General features: G+C 40.8%; 1 protein-coding gene across 3 annotated transcripts in view; it reads right to left on the bottom strand.

Moving 5' to 3' along the window:
- TBCD (tubulin folding cofactor D) overlaps positions 1 to 21,347 on the bottom strand; it is a 116,907-nt gene that overhangs the window by 29,408 nt on the left and 66,152 nt on the right. For all 3 annotated transcript variants that reach the window (XM_032706570.1, XM_032706571.1, XM_032706572.1), the window contains exons 17-26: positions 21,162 to 21,247; positions 18,678 to 18,758; positions 17,868 to 17,941; positions 16,883 to 17,000; positions 15,928 to 15,988; positions 14,515 to 14,537; positions 7,388 to 7,419; positions 5,304 to 5,366; positions 4,819 to 4,895; positions 2,487 to 2,568 (exon numbers count right to left, since the gene is read on the bottom strand). In XM_032706570.1, coding sequence (XP_032562461.1) covers positions 2,487 to 2,568; positions 4,819 to 4,895; positions 5,304 to 5,366; positions 7,388 to 7,419; positions 14,515 to 14,537; positions 15,928 to 15,988; positions 16,883 to 17,000; positions 17,868 to 17,941; positions 18,678 to 18,758; positions 21,162 to 21,247 — 697 coding nt within the window. The remainder of the gene's footprint in view (positions 1 to 2,486; positions 2,569 to 4,818; positions 4,896 to 5,303; positions 5,367 to 7,387; positions 7,420 to 14,514; positions 14,538 to 15,927; positions 15,989 to 16,882; positions 17,001 to 17,867; positions 17,942 to 18,677; positions 18,759 to 21,161; positions 21,248 to 21,347) is intronic.

The raw sequence follows: 21,347 nt of genomic DNA on the forward strand, positions 1-21,347 counted from the left end.
TGTAATCTAAGATTTAAATGATTGAGCAATATTTGCTAGAGGAAGAAAGAAGAGTTGCCATAAGAAACTCCCCATTCATCACAACTGACTCTTTTTTTCAAACCCCAGTGCAACCAATAGGCCTCGACTCGTCCCTCACATCGGGGACCCAATTCCCTGTCCAGAGGTGAGAAACACCTTCAGATAAGCACATCTACCATTTAAAACCTTCCAAACCACTGGAGTGTGAGACAGAGTCCTGAGGCCATAGGAAGCACAGTGCTTGCTGTGACAGCAAGAAGATCTTAAACAGTGAGGCTGTGACAGTCTCCACGTGGACTGATGTAAATTTAAGATTGACATTTTAGCCAAATGACACGACAACAAGCAGCTCTTTACTTATAACCACTTAGTAATTATGGTGGAAGGTATAATGCAAATGTTAATATTCTTCTAAGAGCCTTCAGCTTCATAAACCAACACGGCCTATGAAGTGTCTACAATATTAATTCAACACAGCCCATCCAAAACGAATATTAAAAGAGAAAGTCAGCAAAACCAAACCAGAACACATTAAGCCAGGAAAAATAAAACAAAGAAAAGGTCAAAACAAACAGAGGTAAAAGAAGTGATGCAATAAAGCAGCATCCTTATAGAGCCAGATTCAGAATGCCAAATTGTTAGAGTATCTTTGATTTGTGTTTTCATCTTAATCTCTCAAGCCATAGTGAAACACTGGTTAAATTTTACCAAAAGCTTTTTTCTTCTAATTCCCTTGATCATGTTCAGACCTGTTTTAACAGACTTATCTAAGGCACCTGCACTACTGCTGAGTGTCTTCTGCACTGCAGCTTCCACATATTCCTGTGTCCATCAGACATGAGGGGGAGGACTTTCAGTAGTGGATTTCAATCCCTCAACAGATAGGATTTAATGGGCATGAATATATAGGTTTTATTGGCACAGAGATGAAAATACACCTTTTTTTTTCCTCTTAAAAGATGCTTGCATGTATAATGGCACTTCTGTTGTCATGTGTGGAGGAGGCTCCAGAGCAGACAAGGCCAAATAAAAATATAATCCAGACAGAGCTGACTGCAGGGTTTTCAGAATGGAGAAATTCCCAAGTAACAGTTTTATTTCAGAAAGTCTGATAAAAAATTTTGTCTGTATCTACAAATCTGACTCTCATTATTTCCCTAGATCACCATAGTTCTTTCAGGCACAAGCCAGACCAAAAGTTAACCTGGAATCCAGGATCTAAAGGAGCAGAGCAACAACTGCTGCAGCCACCTATTGCTGTGCTTCCAGCAGATCCCTTCTCCCTGCTCATTTGGACACCTGGCTGAGTTTTCCAGTCCACTTTTCCAGCAACCTGAAACTTCATACTTATATAAAAGGTGACCTACCAACCTTTCAACTCATTTTTGCTTGCTTGGATTCAGCATTGTCTCCTGCTGCCCAGCGTGCTCTGGTTTTACACACGACCCTTCCCTGAGGCTGTGGGGTTTTATCTGCCTCAGCACCAGATCACACCTTCCCAGGTTGCCCACAAAAAATCTGGGAGGCAGGGACAACCTCCAGGAAGGAAAGGGCTGGGTTTGGAATATATATATATATATTTAAATATAGAGATTTAGCAATATATAATTAAAAAAAAAAATCAAGATAGACTGCTTTTACATTTCAGCTATAACCTTCTCTGGGGCATGGACTGTATGTAACTGTTCATGTGATCAGTATTATGTTCATTTTGAGACAACTGTAATAGAAATAAATAATAAGGTATTCTGTTACCTGATTTAGTAATTGCAAAAAATAAGAAATCGTTATTTTATTAAGTATATGTAAATTCACTGTCATATTTAAAAAAACAAGAACATAAATGTTGCTATTTTTAGAATATTTATCTGTACAATCCAGCAACCTGCCTCTGATGGACACAATACAATCTGATACTTGAAATAAAGAGAAGTCAGAGACAAATGGTATAAAAAAGAGATGCTGATTCATATGCCCCAAACAAAAGTTTCAGCCTCCTCCTGTACTGCTGATCCCAGTCCAAACATGTGAGGTTTCACATGCTCGTTTACAACAACTTTGGGTGTCCTTGGTGTCCTCTCCTTATCCCTAAGCAATTCTTCTGTAAATCAGCCACAATCTCTGGCAGACAGTTTACCAAAATAAAATGTGAAAATACCTTGCTTTGTTAAAATTTAGGATTTGCCACAAACACGTAATTTTTGCTTCTTTGTTTTATGGTATGAAATAAAAAAGCAATATAGTTTTCCCAATATTCATTAGCGTGGCACCTTGCATTTACCTTGAGCCAGCAAAGCCCCTGAGACATTTCTCAGACTTTCAGTTGGTTTTTATCATTTTTTCCTGAAGAACTTTAAGGTCCTTTAAAACCAGTGATGCCCCTCCCCAATTTATGCAATAGCTCCAAAGTGCAAGTTAGGTCCAGCCCAATATTTTGTGCCTCTCTGGTAAACATGAGTCATTACCCTGCAGAGCTGGATCAGCTTCTCCCTCCTCATTGATGTAAAATTCATTGCACAGGGCAGCCAGTGCAGACACTGCAGACTCCTGCAACAAAGACACAGGTATATTTACTCAGGTCATACTTTATGATAACTGTGCTTAAATCTTTTAAGTGGATCTTTTAAAAAAATAATTCTCTTCAGCTACTGGTATTTACTTTCTCTTTATTTCTTCCCAACACTGGTTTAAGAACAGGAAACCTATGTAAGAGAAAAAAACCAGATTCTACTCTTACTCCTTCAAAATGACCAGTAAGATAAATCAATATTGAAGGCAACACTAATGTATGAACTTTACTTTCAGTTCAGTTGAAAGACCTCCAGGATGGCACAGCATCACAAAATACACAGGTCATTATTTCATAAACTGATGCCAGATTGACATGAAACAAACCCTGTTTCCCTAGAAAGCTCCAGAAAGGAAATACAGAAAAAAAAAACCCCATAGACTGAAGGTTAGTTATAAACAAATAACCCAAACGATCCAGTATCACAGGCCCTGTGCCTCCACTTTAATTGGTTTAGAAAAGGAGTAAAAGTTGTGTATTATACGTGAACCTCCTCATTTTTAGTGTGGTTTCAGTCAGTGATACAGAACACGAAATAATTCAGCTGCTATTTCAAAAAGCATGTAACAGGTTTTCTCATAAAATTTATGGCTGAATTACACTTTTCAGCTACTAATGTAATGCTGACCAACACTATAATAAATGTGAGAGCATACAAAAGCTATGCATTGTTCACTTCATGTTAATAGCAATAATACTTAATAATACTCATGTTCTCCGGGTACAAAAAAATCTTCAATATAACAGAGAAATCCTGCCCAGCTGATTCATTCTGCCCTCAAAGACACCTCAGACTTGTTCCCTATATAAAATCCAGGACTTGAAAGAAAACCAGCATTCCTCTAAACAATACTCCAACTACCACAGGAATTAAGAGTACCAAAATATACAGAATTATCCAATTGCTGTAGATTAGAGAAAGGTCTGGGTTCGAAGGGACCTTTAAAGGGCTTCTCATCCAACCTCCTGCCACGAGCAGGGACATTTTGAACCAGATCAGGTTGCTCAGATCCTTTACTTCCTAAATTTAATGTTTTTCACCTTAAATGTATGAAGATACACTGGAAGAGCATACTGTGTGTCAGAAAAAAAAAGATGACTTTTCGACATCTTAAGCATTGCCCTTAAAATTATTTCTCTCTAAAACAGATACAGAAATCAAGTGAGAATTTACTTTTACTAAATATACTTTCCTCAACATTAATTAATCTTAACCAAACAAGTCAAAAATCTCCAAAGCCTATAATTAATTATTCTAAGCTTGCCTTAGAAGTTCCAGTTCTAAGACATACAGACACTTGGAATACATGGGTAATGTCAAAAGAATATCCTAAGAATTCAAATTTCAGCTTTTAATTTTCTTCAGTGATTTGGACACATTCCAGTCCACTCTGTCTCCCAAGGATGACAAGATGAGCTGCGAGATACATGGAATGGCTTTTTATCTTATTATTAAAACCTGTCAGGATGAACACAACATGTTAAATTCAAATTGTCTCTGTGATGGTTATAAGCTCTAACAGGGCAGACAAAATTTGCCTTTATAATTCAGCAGAGCCTTTAAGAGCACGAGATCAAACTGTCATGGGATTTCTTGGGAAAATAAAGGCAAATAACTGGAGGTGTTGAGATCACGGACATAAAATAGCATGAAATCCATCAATGGATTTAATATGCAGAACCAGAGCAGTCTGAGAGCACAGCAAAAGGATTTGCAGTAGTGTTTAATGGAAAATTTAAGCATGTTGTCCTGAATAACTCTGGTGGTTTAAACCAATGTTCACAGAGCTGGAAAACACCACTGGCACATCGGGCCTGAGGAGATCATCCAGAGGATTTCTGATTCTCACACAAGTTCTCTGAAACCACCAAAATCCATGTGTCTTGCACAAATTATAGGTACACCAAAACAGAGGCAAAATACCCTCTCAATGCCAACAGAAAGTGGCTTCCAGCAGCCATCAGTGACTCCTCACATTGCATGACTACCTTCTCCAAACACACAGACAAGAATTTTGGGATAACTGTTCAAGTATTATTCAAAAAGGTCCATTTGGATTTTGAGGAGTTCAAAATATTCCTTTAAAAATACCCCTTCACACCTATCTAAGAAACAAAACATTCAAAACCCAAGTAGATTCCATGGGAAATAACCCACCAAAGGAAAGCAAAGATATTTCTAACTCTGTATTTAATGTGACCACATGTAGGAGGAGAAACTACTGTACCTTTATGTGCTGTCGTGCACCACTGGAAACAAGAGTGAGATGTCTTAGACTGTCATTTATTAACCACTGCCAACCACCTGGAACATAAAGGTGTAAAAATTAGCATTAATTTTTCTTACCTTCTCAATTCCAACATTCTCAGTTTTTTTACATACCAACAATTACACAGATTGACCTATTCCCTTCATTTTCCAAACTGAACAAGGTTGTGACTCTCAGTAGAGCTCTTCCTGCCTCGGTTACCTTGTCCACAGTGCCTGGTGATGCTGAATACTAATACATTTTTTCTCTTGTCAAGTTAACAGCTACAAAACAAATCTTCAAATACTATCAGCATCTGCTGCACTATTTGGGTATTTTTTGGGTTATTTTTTTAGGCCACCCAACCCCACTAATCTTGATTCTTTAAAGAACATCATTTGTTAATACTTTAGTTTAATGAATAGCTATGAAGATCATGGAAGGTTATTTAAAATAGGACATACCAATTATTGGATCTCCTCTAAATGGCATTTTTGACAGTGACAGCTTTTCAATTAAAGTGCAGACTGCAAGAAAATAAGTTTGATAACTTAATAAATACAAAAATAAAAGAAAAATTGCAGCAATTTTGAAGACACAACCACATAAAACTACATTAGCGTTAATTTTCAATTGAAGAATACCTGCAAATAAATGTCCAAAATAAGTGATATTAAAAACTGGAAGGAAATAATACCTATACAAAAGGTATGAGTTAGTCCCATCATTCATGAAAATCCCTTGTTTGGGGGGATGTTTTCCCCCTCTGCCACTCAAGGTGTGCACAAACACATCAGCCACCTCTTTATTTCTGCACCAGCCTGTAAATGGCCCTGTAGCATCACTGACAGTAAACCAAGGATAAATCATTACAGCCTCGAAAAAACTATTCAAATATATATGGCAGGTTTTCCTACTTCTTATTCACATTTTTTTGGACCTCCAAGGAGCATCATCTGCTCACTGCACAGAGCCAGGAGCTATGAAACTGGATGCAGCTTCATTTCCTTTGATACTCAGAACACGTGAAAACGTCATTTTAATAATGAAGCCCTTATTATTTTAAATCTATAAAATTAAATGAGCTCTATGCTTACAAACCCACTTTGAGAATTATGTATTGTTTTAGTGTTTTGAGGCTTTTTTGGGGGAATGGAGATTTACCCAGTAAACACTGCAAAATTCCTGTACAACAGACTGGTTGTATTGCTCAACCTTGCACTTGGGGAATACCATGTATTTCACCTCCTGGTGCTCAGTTCAAATAAAGCAGATGGGTACCCATCCTTACTGCCAGGCTGCTTTAGAGTTGGTGGAGAGGAGGGAGAGGACAGAACAAGCTACTGTATAATGTAATGCCACCTTTTTGTTTTCCTCTCCTCTCGCACCTTAATCTTTGAATCTTCCTCTGGGCTCTGTACACAGCTCATCATCATCTTCATTTATAATCAACTTATTGGGCTCCAAATCTGCTCTTGAACTCACTCCTCACCGTGCCACTGTCACACAAACTCCTCTCAGTATTGGGCGTCACCTTTTCTGTGCCAATATTTATTCACAGGCAATGTTAAGTACAGTGTGACTAAACCCGAGTCTCTTGGGATTCCTCCTCAGTTCTCTGCTCTCCTTTGTGCTCTATTGTGGTTGAGACCATCATCTTCATTAGACATGCAGGCAATCTGTGGAACATTTTCAATTCTTCTCTTATTCCACCTACACAGTTGTATCATGCCAAAATACTGTCATTTGTACTACTCCAAAACCATGAAATATTCAGCTGCTTGAAAGCTAAAACATATTACAAAAAACTACCCGTTCTTTCAGCCTGCATTTCCATGTCACAAGGCTGAAACCTCATTCAAAGACTGCAGAAATCCCCCTGTGCCCTTCACCCTTCCTATTTCATCACTCTTCCATCTTGGTCCTGAAACTCCTTCACCCATGAGTTTTGGATGGCTTCACATCTTCCAAGCTGGAATCTGCTCTGTAGCACTTCCTCTGTTCAACCCACAAGCAGGAAACCAAGTCAGCATCATTTCCTTATCCACCCAGGCTACTTTTTCCTGCAATGCCCCTCCTTTTTAGTGTATAACAATCTTCAAACTCCACCTTTTCTGTGATGCCACGCTCTCCATATACTATTGTTTACATGGTCTTTATGCTTCACTTCTGCACACACACACATCATGATAAAATCATCATTTCCAAGATGGCATCTGTCTTAATGTGCAGATCATATCTCTGCTGCAGAGGAATCTGAGTAAATCACTGAAGGAAGGCAGTTCAACCCTGAAAAAGGTTCACTGTGTGCAACAATGGAAGGAGAGAACATGTGACAGACCCCAGAGCTACCTCCAGCTCTTACACAGTTATTCACAAGTGTTCTGATGCACCCATCTTCTGACTGGCCTCCAAAGTCTGTATTTTTAATTACTGTGCATGCGTTACTTACACATTCAATGCAACATATGCAAAACACACTGGAAATAAGTAAACAGAGGAATTCCTTAGGGTCCCTTTTTGCTGTCACACCCACTGTGGTACTCACCTGCCGGTCTCATCAGTTCTCCACCTAAACCCCTGCAAAGGAGAAACAGCCTTCAGAGAACAACCAACCACAAGCAACCTGAGTGCATTGCCTACAGTGAGCAAAAAAACCCCCCAAAATCATTTCAGAATGAAAGCAGAGCCCCAAATACCTGCAGTTTTGTATCTAAAATACTCTAAGGTACTTCTTTTTAAATCAACTTTTCTTCATGTCAGTGTGATTTATACAAAACCCTCCTGAATATGTAGCTTTCTTCTTGCAAAAATGCAGTCCCAGGCTTTCTAATTCTTAATGTGAATGATAAAAGACTGTCATGCTGCTTTTCTTTTCACCTGCTTCAGAAGCATTCCAAACCCATGGAACTTGCCAAAGGATTTTTCAGTCATACAGTCTCTACCAGCTTCTGATTCCAGAACTGAAAAGCAATCACGTGCAATTTTTTAACACAATCTTCACCTCTGCAACATTAAACAGAAACTTCACCTCCCAGTTCCCATCTTCACAAATGTTATCTGGTTTACTGTCCTGGGGAGGTTCCTCACCCTTCACCCTCTCCTTTCCTGCTCAAGCCCTTTCCCAGGTGATTTTGTGTTTATTGCCCCAAGTGAGGAGATAAAAACTTCCAACACAGCAGAAAAGGGAAACAAAATGGCTCAAGATGCCTCAGAGTCTCCTGAGGTAAATGTGTGTTCCACAAAGATGGTCTCACCAGCTCAGAGCTCAGCCCAGTTACTCTGAACACGAGCCACTGACAGCACCATGAAGAGAAAGCCTGAACTGTGCAGAAAGTGGGAAAGGGGAGAAGTGTCCTGGAAATGGAAAAGTGGCCTGTTCCATTCTTTGGCTTCTCCTGGCTCTGGGCAGAGACGTCTCCTGGCTGCATGGATCTCCATCCCCAAGGCCCTGTGAGCACTGCCTGGGGTGTTCTGCTCAGTGTCACCCTCTGTGGCTTCAACTGCTCCATTTTGTGAACCTTTGACCTGCCCTTCCTTTGGATATTTCCTCCCTTGACTCCTTCTTGTCTCCCTTCACTTCTGCTGGAATATTTCCTCCCTGAGGTGTGCCAAACCTTTAATCACCTGTTTGCATGGCCATGCTCTGGCAGAAACTCCCAGCAAGGGGGAGGAACAACAAAAGCTTTCTGTTTGTTTGTTTGTTGGTTGTTTTCTTTTTTCCTAAACATTTTCTTCCCTCCTCTCCTCCTCCCTCCCCACAACAAAATTAGTAGCTGTGCTCAGAAGGCCAACTTAGCAACCCTAACAACTCTTCCAACTTTGTTCTCCAATTCATCCCTTCATATGAGCTTCAAAAGCCTGAACATTTGAAACAAGTTTTTCCATTCCACACAAGCAGGTGCCTCCTGTAACATGCTCTGGGTTTCTGACTGCTCAACATTTTCACTGGTGTTTCAGGTAATGCAGAGATGCCAACTCCACAATATTCTCTATTGCCATAGATCAGCACTTCCTTTAACTGAGAAACTTTTGCTTTGGACAATCAATATATATTAATCTCAACGTAATAATCCCCAGTTTATCACTGCAGGAAGCAAGCAGAGATTCCACATCCTCGTGCTGATAAGGTCTTTGCATTGTCTACCCCACCTTCCTGCCATGCTGTCTGCTCTCCAGCTTCTAAAAAATTTAAATTAGAAAAAAAAAAAGTGATGCAAGGAGTCGAGACAGCAGCAAAAGCAGGTGACTGATGAGGCCAGTTTTGCTTCCTCTTCCACACTTCTCTCTCCCTTCATTTTGCCCTCACCCATTCCTTGCCTTTTGTCTGCTGCCTTCCTGCAAAGGAGTATAAAATAATCACCTTGTAAATGTGTTTGGTGTGCAGCAGAGTCTGCTGATGCAGGGATTCAGATATGGACTGTTCTGTTCCAACTACAAAGCAAGAACTGAGTCACAAAGGCTGCTCTTCTCCACTTCCTCGCGCTGCCAAGAAGGAAGTCAGGCCACTTGGAGCTGCTCTGATGTTAATAATTTGACAGTTATCCCTTCCTCTGGCACTAAACCAACTCAATTTAATTCCAGAGTTTAGAGCCTCGCTGAGGACTGTTGTCCCCATGCAAGAATGCAGAGTGGTGACAGGGATTTGCACAGGAGGATTTCCATGTAGCACACAAACTCTCATCAAACCCATCTGTGGAGCACCACGATCCCCGTGTGCTCCTCTGCAAAGCTTCTCAAGTTGTTTCTCGCCTGGACACCACGGTGTGTCCACCAAGGGAGCTGATTTTTCACCTTTTCCACAGCTCACACATATTTCACTTTTAAGAACTGAGAGCTCTATCATAGTCCAAGATCTTCTCTCAGTCAGTGCTTAGTTTGTCAAACATGATGCACATCTTTCTATTAACTTTATCTTGCTTGACAGTATTTCAGCAAATTAAAAAGATACGGATCTACCTAATTCAGAGATTCTGAATTTTGCTGTACAGTCAGTATTCCTTCTTTTTTATTCCAAAGACATATCCACAAGTTGCATCACTTTATTAGATGTACCTGTTTCAAGGTTTAATTATTAATTCAGTTTGCAAATTGACTGATGCAGTGCCCAGGCTCCACGAGCTCCTGATCATTCCTTCCTATGTGCAGTTCCACAGCAATGCTTCCCTCCTAGAAACATCCTGGGGTGAGTCACAATTTACTTGTGGAAAATAAAATATACAACCCCTTGCAGAACTGATGAATTAAGATTACTGACCTAAGAATGACAGTGTCTATTTCATAATTATGTTGGCCTGAATCAGAACCAGTGGCAGTTTTCAGGGCATAAAGAAGTTCAAAGTACTTCTGAGGATTTATTTTTTTAATTACTTAAAACCTGCTTTTTGTGAGAAGACCAGAACTCTTCTTTAAGATTATGAAAGTAACAGTAACTGAAGCTGTTTGGAATTGAACAGCATCTCTGTTTTCACAGACATCCAAATCTGAACCTAAAAGTACTGGAATAGCTGAAGAGATTCAACTGCAAATACTGCATTTCCAGGAAGCTGAGAACACGTATTTCATCTCCAGATGAATAGTAACCAAGTATTTTCCTTGGGAACTCTTTGTCCCAAACAGAATTGAGGTATCTTAAAAGGTCCAGGTGGCACATTCACTGGGCTCTGGAGGTACATAACAGCTTTATCAGAGGGTGCAGAGAGGGGGAAAGGGAACCCCTGAGCACAGATGAACAGACCCCTGTATTTAACAAAGCTCTGATGGCCAACCCTTCAAGATGCACAGAATAAACTCCACTAACCTGACAAACACCTCTTTTTAGGTTACTGTAAATCTGTATGCTGACCACACACACTGTGTACTGTATTCCAACACCACAATGCTACAGGTAAAATCCTGGCTCCATGGAAGAAATTTTTCCAATGACTTCAGTTTGTAGCAGTGGAATGTCACCTTATAACTCTTCAGAGCACAGTGCAGCACGATCTCACACAGCCAACGTGCTCCTGGGTGCAGAAAACCATTTGAACTTGGAAGAACTGCTACGATGAGCTTTGTTGCAAGGCTGGAATTATTTGCTGATTAAGCTAATACGCCTAAAAAACTCTTTTAGGCAGCTGAGTGCCAAGAAACACATTTGCCCTGAAACCATCAAGATTAGTTACAACCTTAAAGGCCTTTGAAACGAGACAAGTTTCTCCTTTGCCCAGCACCTGTCGACACCCGCGGGCCACCTTACTGTGCTGGAAAAGCCGAAACTCTGCCGATGCCAGTTCAACCGACACGAGCTGCTCTTCTAAGCTCCTAAACCTGCTGGGCTGACACAGCTGACAGGCAACACACACAGCCAGGCTCTTCAGGGGCTGCAGGAATGAGCTCAGAGCAGAGCTCGGTGTGCAGCACGTCGCGCTCGCCGGCGTGGGAGTCGCTGAGGAACGTCGCGCATCCCGACACATCCCGCTCGGATGGAACCCTCCAGGGACAACAAACAACATTTGCTCAAATACAGAAGTGCAGTGCAACCACCTGCAGGAAGCCCAGAACATCTATCTGCACAGCTTCCATATCTGTTCCTAATCTTGTCACACGACTCCCACAGAATCACAGAATACGTTGAGTTGGAAGGGGCCCATCAGGACCATCGAGTCCAACTCTTAGCTCTGCACAGGACACCCCAACTTCCCCGGGGAACCTGTTACAGTGCTCAGTCACCCTCTGGGTGATAAACCTTTTCCTGATATCTAACCTAAACCTCCCCCAGCTCAGCTCCAGCTGTTCCCTCGAGTCCTGTCACGGGTCACAAGAGTGGAGAGATCGGTATCCACCCCTCCACTTCCCCACTTGAGGACATTGAAGACCTCAGTGAGGCGTTCAGACCCACATTATCAGATTCAGAACTGGCTACAAGAAAGGTAAAAAAATTCTGAATATCTGTTCAGCTGAATAGTCACTCAAGTACCTTATATCTCATGAAGCAGTTTTAGAGAACCCTAACACAACTACTCCTTTCTTGAAGACTTTTCATATTATCAAATCCTAAATTGTTTATGTTGGAAAAGACCTTCAAGATGATAGAGTCCAGCCATTAACCCAGTACTAAACCATGTTCTCAAGAGCCACATCTACCTGGCTTTTAAATCCCTCCAGGGATGGTGACTCCACCACTGCCCTGGGCAACCTCTTCCAATGCTTGACAACCTTTTCAGTGAAGTAATTTTTTCCAATATCCAATCTAAACTTTCCCTGGTGCAAGTTATGGACATTCCCTCTTTCCTATCACTTGTTACTTGGGAGAAGGAGTACTGAGAACGAGTACAAAGTCTCAGATGCACAACAGAAAGAGATCTGCTACCAAAAAAAGACACTAACCATGGTGGAGCAGTGGAAGCAGAACATAAATCAGGCTGACAACTGACACTGAGTTTAAACCAGAGTGACTTCCTAACCCAAGTAACACAGCTGGAGGCAACAGATGCCACAGGTTCTTGCCTTAGGGTTTTATATATAAAAGCAACGTTTAAAGCAAATAAAATATAGCTCAATTTTTGCAACTTTACAACCTGAGCAGCATGAAAGAGGCGCAAGACACAAATGCTCCAAGGGGCATGGTTTGCATGTGACGTGCTCTAACCAGTGCCCACGGAACACAGAAACCCAGGCTCCCTGTGCAATCCCCAGCTGGAAGTGCCCATGCAAATCCTCAAACCAACCAGCTCCTCCAGACAAACCAGTGCATCAGATGTGTCAGGATCAAGGCTAATGGGAGGAAGTGCACACTGATGTGCCCAGGCTTGCAGGCTCTTTTTTCAGTGTACTATGGTAAACCCAGAGAAGGACTTTGACAGGAAGACAGAAAGATACTTGTATTAAAAAAAAAAAAAAAAAAAAGTTAATACAGTAGAGGACAGGATTTTCTACAATTAGCATAAACAAATTTGATTGCTTCAAGTGTATTCAAAATTGAAACTGACTTCAGTATAACTCAAAACCTGGAATGTGTCCTGTCTGAAGAATAATTTATGGCATTTTTTAAAATCAGGTTAAAGATGTTACAAGAGCTGCTAAACAAAGTGAAATGGTTGGGCAGCTCTGTGAATGTCTCCACTACAACACTTTGGATTTCTCTTTTTTGACTTGAGGTCCTCAGAGATTCGACAGAATCCTAAACATTAAACAGTCAAGAAACGACCCATTTTCCAGTTTAAAATGTATAAACTACAATTTAAAAACTATTAAAAAAAAACAACAGCATTTTTACACTTTCCTTCCTTTTTCTTTTCTCTCAGGCCAACACAATTCCTGAAAACAGCTTGATCAAAGCATTAAAATCCATTCAGTCCCCACCAAGGCTGTTCCATGGCCAGAAGTGAAAGCAAAATATCTGAGACGTGTGGCCAGATGCTTTTTGTTAACGCAGTTTAAAAACTTAAAACACAAATAAAACACACGGGTTTTCAACATTCCTACAAGATGTTGTTAACACTGAAAATTCCCGGTAGCAATTTCTCAAATGGAAATCTTTGGAATATTATGTGCAATAATTACTCATCACGAAACGAGTCGGGCTTGTTTCACTTAATGCTTGCCCAGCAACACTCCAATTGTTGGTTTGTTTTTATAACCCAGTTTATTTTTCTTGCCCTCTTTTTAAAATATTTTATGCATGCCGATATTTTAAACTATGGATTAGAGAAGACATCTCTGTCTCAGCCTGAGAGCAAACAGCAGTGAATCAATCAGCCTTGGAGCTGAATTAGAAGTCTTATCTAGAATGAAAACATTTCTGTAGGCATCTTATAAATACCATTAAGTGCAAGAAGTGCACATTATGACAAAAACAAATTACACCCAAGCTCCACCCTGACATTAAAGAATTTATGGAGGCCAAGACAGCCACCCACAAAGACACAAATACACAGTATCAGCACTAAGCCCATCCGCCAGCCCAGGCTCACTTGGGACTGGAAGTTTCACACCCCTCTGTACGACCCTCAAAAAGCAAATTTTATCATTTTTTCAGTAAGTTTCAAGATGAAAAAATACTTACATAAAAATTCTTTAATCAATAATCAGTAATTACACAAAAAAAACTACTTAAGTTTTACTGATTTGTCATGTGCCAACTGCCCAAAAAGTGTTGTCAGCTAAAAGAGGAAAAACCCCTAATCCACATATACAATCATTAGGGAATAAAAGCCATTCATTCTGCTTTTTGATTTCCTTAAATTTAGGAACACACCAGTTTTAATTCACTTTTACTTAACAGTTATTTAGGCAACCTCCCTTTATTTCCTGGAAGCTTCAGCAAATAGGAAATGAAAAACAACCCAGTGAAAACTCATTTACATTTTCTTTGTCGCAAGAGTTGAAAAATTGCCCTGAACCTTTTGCAACGCTCCTGACCCGCCCATTACACAGGATGGGGAAAGCAATTCTGGAACTTAGAGAGAACCTCCATTAAATAAATAAATAAATGGGTTTGGGGCTCATTAATTAAAGGCCAGTTCTGCAGCCCTTTCTGAACCACCTGCACCCACGATCTGGGGGACTGGGAGGGACTGGTGGGTGCCACTAATTGTACAAACCAAAAGCCCCCCCCAGATCCTTCTGTTTTCATTCCTTCTAATTGACACTTTACAGTAAAAAAAGTTATTTTTTTGGCATCCATTTCCTTACCTGTACAACTGACGACTGCAAAGCTGGGGGGCAAAAAAAGCAACAAATATTAATATTAGTTGAGTTTGTTTGATCCAAGTGTTTTCATTTCCCCCCCCTCACATGCAATGCTATGTATGGTGACCTGTGCAAACTTTCAGATAATAATTTTAAAAACAAAAGTCAAAGGAAAAATCTTTTCTGAAACAACCTCTCTATACCAATTTGCACTTTACATTCAAAGAAAAATCAATGTAACACATTCATAAAGCACTGATTTCCTGAATTCCAAATCCAAGCTGATCCTACACATACCCTGGAAGCCAGTTTGGCTTTTTAAAACACATTTGCTTTCCACCATTGGTTCTTTCAGAATGATAAACTGTATTGGTTGATAACTGAAATTAACTCTGCTAGCTACAGATTAAATAGGAAAAATTCAAACTGACTGAAAAATATTAGCTCATTCTTAATGTTACAGCAGACCAACCTAAAAAAAAAATCAGAGATTATCTCACTTCTATGTACGAAAACAAAAAAAACCAAACAGGTATTTAAAAAAAAAAAAGAGTTTATGGCAACTTTGCAGATTAATTACAAACAACAGCACAAACTGCATCATAACAACTCAAGGCCACTGTAACAGCACAGACATGTTGACCAAATTTTCAGGCCTTTCAATGTGAGAAAGTTAAAGAAGGGAAAAGGTGTTTTTTCAACCTGTGGCAGTAGCTCTCACCTGTGAAACAGGCACCTGTGGACTTTATGGGGTAAATGGGGAAGCCTGACAGCTTTAGCACATCAGACTGGGACTAAAGGTACTACAGATCCTGCAGAAAGCAGGAGCCTGAACACTGGAGTATTGGTTGTTCCAAAGGGGGAAGAAATAAGAGCCAAAAGAAAAAAACAACATGGGATCACTGAAAATAAATGGGCAAGACAGGGAAAACCATCCCTGTGGAAGCATCTGGAACTGCTCTGAGCAGGGCAAGGCTTCATTTACCATATGTGGAGATATAGAGAGTGCAGCAATTGAAATGTAGGATATGACTTTGAGGTCTAGAAACAGGTAAATTATGGATGCAGGGACAGAACAGGCTCACTGGGAGGTCTCCCTTGACCACAGTCACCCCAAGGTCTGCAAGGCCAGTCAGTACATAGAGGGGAAAGGGAGTCAAAGGTATACCAGAAATGTGACTTCCAGCATCAGAGCAAGGGGCTCAGCAGAGGCAGAACAGCCTCCAGAATCACCCTGTAAGACACAGGGTCCAGGACATGCAGCTATCAGACAGTCTGGGTGTGTGACCACATTTGTGACATGGTTTGCTCTTGGCAAGGGCATGAGGGAGGTGGACAGCTGCCTTAACTGTAAAGCTTTCTTTAAAAACCATACAATACACCAGGTTAAAAAATACATTTATACTGGTTACAAACCTCTTGGTGGATTTGTTTAAGTCCCTCCAATGATTTTTCACTGAAATAGTACGTTACAGATCTGTAAAAGGAGACAGAATTTTTCATACAGGTTTCCTAATCATGCTGTAAGTAATTTTTCTTCCACAACATCACACTGTACTCTCAAACAAAAAACCAGTCATTTGTTCCAAATTATGCTCCACAGAAATATGCAATATTTAATCCTAAATAGTTGAGCAAGCATAACAAAAGAAGTTCTTTCCTTATAATGTAGCAAACTCATTCCTAAAAGACCACATAAAACTAGTATCACTTCCCAATAACACTATAATCAGTAACACCCTGATAATACTTCTCAGTTCAGTTGTATTTTTGGACTCCCAACGCTTCTGTGATTTTTCCATCTATTTCAAGTATTTCCTACTTCTAAAAAAATGCTCTGCATCTTTTTCTTGAACTTTTCAACTTCCTTGAAAAGGAAACTTTAAAATAAACCCAGATTCTTCTGATAGACACTGATGGCAAATGAGTGTGTATGTGTGTATATATATAATATATATGGACCAGAAATCCAGCAGCAACAATTCCATCAGTCCAACTCAATGAGCTGCTTGAGGAGGTATTTCTCTCACACTGAGGAAGGATTTCTCTTACACTGAAGATAAAAGACTGTCCCCTCACCAGGAAGGCCCCCACCTATGGGGAAAGGGGATTAATCTATATTTAAGTGATCACTTTGAACTCTCCAAGTAAGGCAGCAAGTGCTCTCCCTTTCCTGCTGATGAATTTAAGACTCAAGTTTAAACCATCACTGAATAAAACGTGAAGGCTCAGCATCACTGATCAAAACAAACAAAAATTCAATGGAAAAGCAGCTCAGTGAGATGGAGATTTCCATAATTATACTCAGGAAGCTTTCAATAGACCAGACATGAAAGGAAAATTTATAGTCAAGATAATCTTGCATTAATACCTATTATTCTCTTGTGCCAGTTTACACAGAGCATGGGTGATCTCAGCACAGGCAAGGATTGCCCCATGGCGTGTGTGCAGATCTGAGCCCACTGATAAAGGCAGAAGTCTTGGCAAAACTGAAAGAGATTAGATAATTAATTTTTTTTTTTAAACAAAGCATAGTGACAGATCACAGTTCTACAAGTAATCATGTCTGCCTAGGAATAAAATGGGGAAAGCATTTCTGGAAAGTGAAGTATCCTGGCTACTTTACGAAAAACAAGTTTTTAATAAAGTAAATTCTGACAATTCTTTGTACTCCCAACTAACTCCCTGGCTGGAGTAAATGAAATAATGTCACTGTTAGGCACTGGGCTGGCTGAGCAGTCAAGGAAGTGAGGCTTGTACTGCCATGGAATTTGACTTCCATGTAAACTGCCACATTCCTAATCCAGGACAGGGAGCCCAGGCAAGCTCTGTCACTGCAGATCCACTGGGGACCAACTGTTGTCTTCCAGCCACATTAAAATGCAGCCAGTACATCCTCAGGATCTGGAACGGGCCGAGGAAATAATGCTAAGAAACATCTGACTACACACACACAGAAAGGAATTCTGCTGCAGATGTCAGACTGGACAAGACAAAACAGATCCCCCCACCCTCTACAACATCAAAGCCTTACTGTCAGCACAATCTGGGAATTTGAGGAGTAGCTGCTGGAGTTGTTCCCACACAACTGCACCCATTTATCCACCTCAGAACCAGCAGGGTCCAGTGCACTCAGGGAACTGAAGCCCACGCCCCAGATAAAAACAACCCGGCAGTCTTTGAGAATTTTTACAGAAAATCTGAAAACCGGGAAAGCCACGAGTGTCACTACACTGCAGGAAGCTGCAGGGGGAAATGCTAATTTTTACCAAGCCATGGTGCATGTTTAGATCTTCACACATTTGGGCCATCCAGGCCTGGCCTGGCCCCCCGTGCAGGACTCAGCTGGTACCTACCCACGTTCGCCATGTACTCGGGGGCCCGGGGAGTGATGTTGTGCAGGGCTTTGGTGGAAAGTTCTCGAATAACACTGAAGATGTAAGAAAGAATTTTAGGATTTGGGGGCATTAGCGATTTAGTAGAAGCCATGTATCAAAAAAAGCAACATCAGGAAGAGACTTCTGTCCCCAGGCGAAAAAAAGACCCCCAAATAATGAAAATTGCAGTATTCTCTGTCCATTCTGTATTTCCTCCCTCCAAAACAGCCAACGAAAGCAAACAGCATCCATTGCAGCCAGCCTAGAGCCAGCTTTGAGCAACATGAGTAAAGCTTGTTGCTCAAAGAGACAAACAGTGGGACTGGTGGAACCCCAGGGCCTGTTCTGTGCACTGGCAGGGCCACTGCAGTAAACTGTGATTATTTCTCATGATGCAAACTGGGCTCAGCACTGATACAATCTCATTTGTGTGATAGGCACACATTTCAACCTTCCTGAACACTGAATGTGACTAAGCACCATCTCTATGCATGAAATCTGCTTTAATTAGGATAATTGTATGGTGACAGTGTTTACCCCCCACATACACTATAGAACATATAAATGGGTTTTATTAATCTATTAACAGATTGAGGTCATGGCCAAAAGACAAATTCATAAACCTGCTTAAGTGACAGTATGCTCAGGAGGTAGAGATTATATCAGCTACTACTTGCCCAGTTTCCTTCAGTCAAACTCTGGTGTAAAATTTACAAAAATAGTCTAGGAAAATATAATATGCAGAACAGTCAATTCCTGGATATTAATAATTAGACTTTATGAACTTACCTGTCCCAGTGGTTAATCTTCATATTAACTAAATGATCAATCATTGGCTGTGTATACTCAGGGAAGCCAGCAATATACACACTGAAAAAGAAATGCACATATAGATATAGAAATATAGGCCAGAGAGACAGAGTACAGAATCAGCATCTGTGTGCATTTAAACACAACCTGCTCCAAAGGTTTAAATCCTCTAGTTTTAAAGCAATCAAAAAAAAAATTACTTAAATGTGCCCTCTCCTCAACGAGATGCAGCTGAATTATACAGTAGCAAATATTTTACAACTGAAAATTTTTAAAACTTTCAGAGCCTTCATAAAAGCTCTACACACACCACGCTTGACAGCAATGAAGAGCAAAAATAAACATTCAATTCCCATTGTTACATTCTAGAAAATCCAGATGTGTGTATTAACTCGTGCAATTTTTTCCAGCTACAGGACACAGGAAAGGTAAGTTCTAGAAATGTGCTACATCTTCATAAATACAAAATAGAATGTGGGTTTTCAATCTGTCTTTTTTTAAAGATCAAACACACACAAAAAGTCCATTGTGACAAAAACTGTTAAAGCTGCAAAGTGGAGACCTACAGGAACACCAGCATTAATTATCCCAAGTTACCTCACTTACAGCCACACTTGCTTTCCAATCTTCAGAAGCATCAACTACTGAAAGCCAAGGTCAACACAAGCTAAATGAAATGTTTTCTCAGTACATCTGATGAGTGTTAAATCACCTTGGGAAGCCCAACAATCAGCAGAACGTGTTTGTGTCAAAAGGGCACAAAGGGACAGCATTAAGCACAAATGGATTATCTTAATTTTACCTTTTCCTATCTTTTGAGTGATTAACTCTGCCACTATAACAGTGTTCCATTAATGTAGATGTGTGTAATTAGAAGTAAAACAAAGAGAAAACCCAGATGCTGTGGCATGTTCCCATATTGGCATCTACGGAATTCATCAGAGGAGGGGGAATCCTTAAATCCACGGGACAGACCCTGCTCACTTGAGCCAACACAGGACAGAGAAACAACATCTACTGAGCCCTAGAGGGGGATTGGACACTTGGTTCAACTTGTGGTTGATGCCAGCAGAGAAATGATAAAATTCACGACTCTCTGGTTCCTCTCCCTGTTCTGGAACACACAATAACAGACACATTCCCCTGCCATGTTTGAGTTCTCCTCTCTTCTTTCTTGTAGTAATAAAGGAGCGTCAAAAGAAAAATAAAAAAAATTAATGTTTCCACTCCCAAAAAGTCAGGAGAACATAATCACCCTTCAAGCCAAAATTATATAAGAGAGGAAATAAAAACTGCTTTGTCAATTCTGAATGCTTTCGATTTTCTTCTAGTACAAAAAGCCAGAGTTTCAAAAATCCCATGGATTCCCCAGGGACCTCGAGCATGTGCAATACCAAGCCCCTGCATTTCCCCATCCCAGCTCCGTGGGTGGGAGCTCTGGGGAAGGTGTAGGAGGAGGGTGGGGACCCCAGAAGGACTGACAGTCGGTAAAAGGTGAAGGTATGTACAGACTGAAGGGATTGTGTACAAAAGGGACAACGTGGGATGCATGACAAACAGTCAAGGAGAAGATGGAGGGTTCCAGGGCAATTATCTTAAAAAACTCCTCAGTGGAAGTCACAAAATTGGTGGTGGAGCCTGCACCATCATGTAGCTGTCTGCTGTTTCTGTTCCCCAGGGATATCATCTGCTCAAGCCTTTCTGACCTGTTTGGCTTCTGAGCAATTCCATGGGGTGATTTACCTGACCTGTCTCCAAAGGGTCTGAATCACCTCCCGTGGGTGCCGGTCTGTGCCTTGGCTCTGGATGAGGCTGGACTCCAGGCCAGACTCTGTCTAGAACAACTCAAGCTGGAACCAGCCCTTGGTCTTTGTCATCATCCCAGAGGAAGTGCAATGTTCTGTCCATCCTGGCCACGCAGAGCTGCCAGCCTGGCTCTGAACTCCCCTGACTGCAGCACCACTGCATTCCCAGAGCTGACACCAACCTCTGAGACAAGTCCCTGGTTTATAACCAGACCCCAGCCTGGGTATCTCCCATTTACTCTTTGCAGACTCTGGACTGCAGAGATCACTTTGGTTTTTCAAACGTTACCAACACCGTGGTCAGATTTCCACTGAGCTGACCAGGAAAAACAGCAGCACTCAAGTTACAGGTCTATGCACAGACCACAAACTCAACCCCCTCATCTTCCCCACCCTTGACCAGCTTGCACAGTTTTGTGACAGCTGCAAATAAGGCCCCTTGGCTGCTTCCTGCTCATAGTCAAGGAAACCATGGCCACATTTTCACTATGTTTTGCACAGGATAATCAGTTTGATGCAGAAATAAAAATCTGATTTTAATTTATCCGAAATCATCAGTGTTAAAACATAAGGTTCCGTAAGGTGAGACAACCAGCAAATATTTCATTATGTACAAGAGGTCCCTCATGTTTAGGAAAACTAATGTTTGGAAACTTACCTTATAGTGAGGTAACAGTTAACTCTGTTCCCAACAGCAAAATAATCAGCTGCAGTGAGAATGTCGATGCCATGGGGAAAAGTGCCCTACAAACAAAATATGATTTTGAAGTGTAAAATACTTTCCAAATAGGCAACATTATTGAAAACAAATTTCCTGCTACTCTCCCAAGCACTGAAAAAATAC

Source organism: Chiroxiphia lanceolata, chromosome 19 (assembly GCF_009829145.1).
Source record: "Chiroxiphia lanceolata isolate bChiLan1 chromosome 19, bChiLan1.pri, whole genome shotgun sequence".
NCBI classification, from domain to species: domain Eukaryota; kingdom Metazoa; phylum Chordata; class Aves; order Passeriformes; family Pipridae; genus Chiroxiphia; species Chiroxiphia lanceolata.